The following is a 6,360-nucleotide window of genomic DNA, read 5'->3' on the forward strand; positions in this document are numbered from 1 at the left end:
TTATTTATTTATTATTTATTGATTATATAAATTTTTAACAAATTCTGCATATAAAATTTGTTTTCTTTGTTTTATTAGACTTTTAGATATGTAAATATTAACGTAAACATATAATGTATTATTGTCTCGAGTTTTACCTACGCATGATGAGCTTTGGGGTGTGTTTGACGATGTAGGTGGGGTTCAATTATTGTACATACTAGAGGTGCACAAACACCAGTTTTAAATCAGTTCCGGTTAAAAAAACATTTTTCTTAGAAAACAGGTTATAGGTTTCGGTTTTGGAAGAGAAATTTTGTAAAGAATTGTTTTTTTCGGTTTGAAAACCGGTTCGGTTCGGTGTTTTTAGAAAAGCCAGTAAAAAACCGACAAAAAAACCGGTTTTCAGTTAATAAAAAGAAATCGGTCCCTTACCAGCAGTTCGGTTTTATAAAAACCGGTTCGTTTTTTTTCGATAGATTTAAAAAAAAAACAGTTCTGAATGTGAATCCTTAATTTAGTATAAACTTTGTATATAAGGTTCGGTGCAATAATTTAAAGACTATGTGCATCATAAAAATTTTCTATCACTTACTTTCTCTTCAATTATTGTACTACTCTCCTGCAGCTTCATGTAAATCCTATCAATTTTCTATCACTTTTTTTCTTTTTTTCTTTTTTCATTACCGCTCTTTACATTTTCATCTTCATTCATCAATTCGGATCACCACCAATCATCCTCAAAAGCTTCAAATCTGATCAGGTTAGTTTTGGTTTCTGTTCTACTCCTGTTATGGATGTGAATTACTGGATGTATTTCATTAAGAGATCTGCTTTTAATTAGTTATTATTTTTTTTTGTGGAAATTGATTTTTACTTTTTAGAGCAACTCAACTTCCGAAATCTGAAGTATTAAGCCTTGAGTTTTTGAGCGCTATATTTTGGGTTTTAGTTATTTTTTTTTATTGATTTATCAAGTCTACTTTACTTCCTTTATAAATGAAACCATATTTGAAATTTCCGTAGTTCTGATATTCTTGTAAAATTAGCACAACATGCTTTTAGAGTTTTGGTTCCAAAAAGCTTTTCGTAGTTTTATACGACTATAACTTTTAATCTGTATCCCAATATGGTTCTGATTAAAGTTTTAAATTCATGAAAAATGTTTTTCACTCACAAATCTACTGTGAACTCTTTGGGAGGAATAAAGTTATATGAATCCATGAAAAGCGTTTCTCGAATATGAACCTTTAACATATCCTCTTCCATTTTATTCCTATAATTTAACTTTAAGAACCAACGTCAGCGGTGGATGCGCTTAAAATGGATCTGCTGCTGTGTTAGAAAAGAGGGTAGAAACAAATAATGATTATCATTGGATTCTTCAAGGATTGTGTTAGTTCGCTTTCCCAATCGATATTTCTCTACTCTGGGTTACCAACTCGCCTAGGGTAGTCCTTAAAAGATCCATCGATTTTCTAGGCACATAATATCAATCAAGAACTAGAGAGAATTTAGTGTGTAAAATTCGTCTGTTTCAAAAACAATAGAGAAAACAATGTAACTCCACATTCGATCTTAACTGCATTTGGATAAGACAATTTAGGGTTGAAAACCATACATAATTACATTAGAACCCCGCATTTGATGTTAATGCATTTGGTACATCTGCCAAGGGGTGTTGCCCCTTGGATCCCCACAAGGGGAAGTCATTATATTACTTTTATTTCTCCTTGATAATATCATTTCGAGTTTTTACAAAATTTGAAATTTTATTAAAATAATACTTGTTCTTAATAATAATCAAATTAATCAAATTCATGCTTAAAATATATATTTATGTCTAATAAAATATTGATGAATTGTATTCCTAATAGAAATATTATTTTAAAAATACAACAAATCCATGAATCTATAAATAATTCTAAGCAAAATCTCAAAGATTCCTACAAACCTCAAAATCAAGGTACGGTTTTAAACAATAACTATATTCATGATGTTAGATATTTTATAAAAACTAGTATTAAAATTCGTTACAAGCAAATACGTCATCTAAAAACAAAATTATTTGTATTTTAAAACATATAACTTCTAAATATTAATAAGCATTCATTTGTACTATTATTTCTATCCTTAGTATGACCGTCTTTATTTGTCACCATAAACATTATATAAATAATCATCATTATAAGTTATTCAAGCTATAAGTATGAGTTTTTCAAGCCTAAACACAAATAAACAAGAATTAAAATTTTTTCGTAAAACATTAAAACAATCTAAAAAATTTCTTCTAAATTTAAAAATAGACTCTAACATATCAATAATAAATTGTATATCTAATATTGAAGCAATACATATAATAAATAATAGTATAAATTGGAAACAAGAACAAATAAAAAACCTTGAAGATAAGATAACAAAATTAATTTGTTCAATAAGTTTTTTTAAAAAAAAAGCGTTAATAATAACTAATTCACTAAGAAAATGAAACTAAAATTTTTATTATATATGGAAACTTTACAAGAAAAAGTAGAAACACTAACTAAATTATTTGCAGCATTAGAAATTCCGTCTGAAATTTAAGAAAATAATATAATAGAAAATAATTCAGATAATGATGACGCAGAAGTAATATATGATTTTTCTTCAGATGATGAAAACCCTTATTTAAATCCATATAGAGATTCACAACACAATTTTGGATTAAAACGAAAACAATCATATGTTGAAGATGATTATCAAAGTCAATATATATATGGACCACCTTCGTTAGAAGAAAATTTTTTATATAGACAAGGAATGGTCAAAAATAAACAAAATAAATGGGAAAAAATACCTCCACAATATATACCTAAACTATTTACTTTTCCAACAAATTCAGATATTCTTTTTATTGATTGTGAGCAAAATCCCGAAGCAAAAATTCAAGAATGGAGTAATAAAATGGGAATTCAAATTCAACTAACTGAAGAATTAAGAAATCTACATCCAAAAAACTTTCTTAATTATATTATACATAAAACACAGGGCAATACATATCGTTTCCTTTCATCTCTCGATGAAACAGAGACGATGATGATAGCTACCACTGACGCCATGGAAACATTTAAAAATGTATTAAATCGGCTTATTCAAGAATTCATAGGAAAACAAATAGAAGATAAAACATCTCAAGAAGCTTTTCAATTAGAATCATTATTGCATCTAACTAATTTACGAATTTGTAACATGTGTTATTTAGACCCATTTATATGCGAATATTCTGAACATTATTATAATCTGGATTTTACTAGAAAAAAGATATCATTAGACATGTTTTACCAAAAATTACCATCATTAGTAAGTCAAAGTGTAATAAAAGATTTCCAAGAAGCATTACAACAAAATAAAATTGCAGATACCTTAGGAGCAAGGATAAGTATATTAAAGCATGGATGCAAAAAAAATGTTTATAACAAAAAACAACACAAGATGCAAGAATTGATTTATGTTGTGATACCCTATCTAATAAAGTTAATCAATATGGTTGTAAAGATAATAAGAAACAAAAATATAAAAAGAAAATTTGGAAAAAACAAACTTATAAACCTAAATATAAACAATATTATAAACAAGGTGAAAGAAAATATTTTCGAGACAGAAAACAATATAAGAAACAAATATCAATCTAACACAAATTACTGTCCATCTAATAAAAAAGATTGTAAATGTTGGATATGTCAAGAAGACGGACACAAAGCCTACGATGTCCAAAAAAGACTAAAAAAGAGAAAGAAACAAACTTACTAAAAATTGCATATGATCTCGGTTATGAACCTATAGAAGATTCAGGGATAGATTCAGATATAGATATTTATGCATATACAACTGATACTGATTCTGATTCAGGTAAATAGTCCTATGAAGAAAGCATTATTGGGTTTAGAACATGAGGGAAACCTCATATCTAACCTATCCAAAGTATACATTGCTAAAGCATATATTGGTATGAAAATACCATCCAAAGTAAACAATGATAAAGTATACAGTGATATGAAAATATCACCAAAGCATACATTGATATGAAAATTCTCATATCATCATTTAAAATATTAAAAGCAAGCATCATTTAGCAATCATTCAGGTACCCAAAAGGCGCAAATATTCACTCAGCAAAAATATTGAAATGGAAGCCATCATGAAGCAAGTCAAACACCCGCTCAAACAAAAAGAGGAGCAAGAGGCATCATTAATCAGACAGCTTGAAGTAGTCAAACGTGAAAAAGAGCAACTACAACAAACAATACAAATTCTATCATCTTGTTCAGCATCTAAAGAAGAAGCAGCCAACAGCTCAACAACAAAGCAACCTAAAGAAGAAATTCAAGAAATATCATCCGATGAAAGTCAACAAACCATGACGCCAAACCATGAGGAATATCCACCACTACAAGCAGATCATAAAAATATAAAGAAATGGTACGTAATTTTCAACGGAGAAAACAAAGGAGTATATGACGATTGGGGAATCGCTAGTTCATATATTCTTGGAAAAAATATCATTCACAAAAGCTACAGAACGAAAAATGAAGCAGAAACCGCATACAACGAAGCATACAAAGCAGTAATAACAGATAACGTCAAATGTTCAAAAACAGTTCTCCTAACACCACAAAAATCTACATCCAGCTTCACACCACAAAAACCCGTATCCATCCCAAGATCCCTTAACCAATTAAATGCAAAAATTGCTCTTGAATCCATTCTATCAACAAAAGAAAAAGAAGCCATGAAAAAACCATCTGCCAAAAAATTTGCCGAATTATGGGACAGCCTCATTTCATACACCGAGGTCCATTCTTTGATGGGCTTTTACCCAGTAGCCAGACGCCCAGGTCCTAAAGCAGTCTTCTTAGCCGACCTATCAGATCCTATGACTTTATGGGATTATTTTATTCATGGATTCATCGACACCATCTATCTAGAAGGCACCAATTTACATTGCGTCAGCGAGTTCCCTTCTGCTGTGCAAACTATCATCAGAAATTATAAAATACGATTTGCAAAACAGGAAAGAGGATTATTCATTAAAATGCATTCTAGCTACCCAATTTTTGATGAAGACTCTCAACTAATTGTCCCAAGTATTACTTTCGCAAACATGGGAATAAGCAATGGCTCAAAACCAACAAAAGATGATCTACCACGAGAATCACCAACACAGGATCACCTAATCTTTGCACTCGCCGGTGTCTATTTAGCATCATCACGCATAGGCAACGGTAAAGATCAGAAATCAAGAATCAGAGTGAACTACGCCAGTAAAACTTTCATTATCTATTCGTTAACAGACAGTGAAATCACTCCGGAAGCAATGAAAGCAATTGAAACTTTCGAACAACCTTTCGAAAAGTTTTCTCATCAATTAGCTGAATTACCTGCTGATAGCAAAAAACAACTTTGCAAACATATTATGCATGCATCAAGACACAATTGCAGTCACTGTTTAGAAAACACAGAAGAAACACCATTCATGGAAGATTAACGATGAAAGAAAAAATTATTCAAAAATATGTCTTTTCGGAGGCGGGAGGAATGACGTAAGCAATAACGTAAAAAGCCATAATTGAAGACACCTGTCCTTTCATGAAAGGGATTATTATATTTTTCATTATGTAAAGTGTCGGTAGAAGGATTGTTATGTAATTAAATAAGTGTCGGTAGAATAATTATTAAGTGTCGGTTGATGTAACATAAAGTGTATAACCCTCAATAGTCTAGGGGGCTATAATGTAAATATATATGTCGTATTGTAATCAAACGATTGCAACAATAATTGTAACCGACTCTCTTGAGCCTATAAATAGGGCCTTTTCCCAAATGAAATAACAAGCTAAGTTTGAGTGTTTAAGACTTGAGTTGATCTCAATTGTCTTCTCTGTTGAAATAGTTGTTCTATTTCTGAATAGCAGAGTTCTATCCAAATTATCCACATAATTATCTAATCATTCAACACAATCCATCATCAATATAATCCAACGCATCATTCAGGTATAATCTTCTCTTAATCTTTATTAATTCATACCAAATTTAATAACATGACGAAATTAATAAAGATTAAGAGAAGATTATACCTGAATGATGCGTTGGATTATATTGATGATGGATTGTGTTGAATGATTAGATAATTATGTGGATAATTTGGATAAAACTCTGCTATTCAGAAATAGAACAACTATTTCAACAGAGAAGACAATTGAGATCAACTCAATTCTTAAACACTCAAACTTAGCTTGTTATTTCATTTGGGCAAAGGCCCTATTTATAGGCTCAAGAGAGCCGGTTACAATTATTGTTGCAATCGTTTGATTACAATACGACATATATATTTACATTATAGCC

The 6,360-nt window shown here is 30.1% G+C and overlaps 1 protein-coding gene across 2 annotated transcripts; it reads left to right on the top strand.

Moving 5' to 3' along the window:
* The first annotated feature begins 526 nt into the window (after positions 1-526).
* Positions 527-6,075, top strand: LOC122195670 (uncharacterized). Of its 2 annotated transcripts, none has more exons than XM_042897716.2 (2): positions 527-742; positions 4,092-6,075. In XM_042897716.2, exon 2 carries the CDS (start codon positions 4,145-4,147, stop codon positions 5,501-5,503), a length of 1,359 nt encoding a protein of 452 aa, XP_042753650.1. In that variant the 5' UTR covers positions 527-742; positions 4,092-4,144; the 3' UTR covers positions 5,504-6,075. The 2 variants fall into 2 exon arrangements, with proteins under 2 accessions (XP_042753650.1, XP_042753651.1); XM_042897717.2 differs by having other exon boundaries at positions 4,103-6,075.
* Positions 6,076-6,360: the final 285 nt, after the last annotated feature.

The sequence above is a fragment of the Lactuca sativa genome, chromosome 8, assembly GCF_002870075.4.
Source record: "Lactuca sativa cultivar Salinas chromosome 8, Lsat_Salinas_v11, whole genome shotgun sequence".
Taxonomy (NCBI): domain Eukaryota; kingdom Viridiplantae; phylum Streptophyta; class Magnoliopsida; order Asterales; family Asteraceae; genus Lactuca; species Lactuca sativa.

What these genes read in the sequence shown, in the direction of transcription:
- LOC122195670 (XM_042897716.2), top strand. Translation starts at nt 4,145, where the DNA reads ATGGAAGCCATCATGAAGCAAGTCAAACACCCGCTCAAACAAAAAGAG.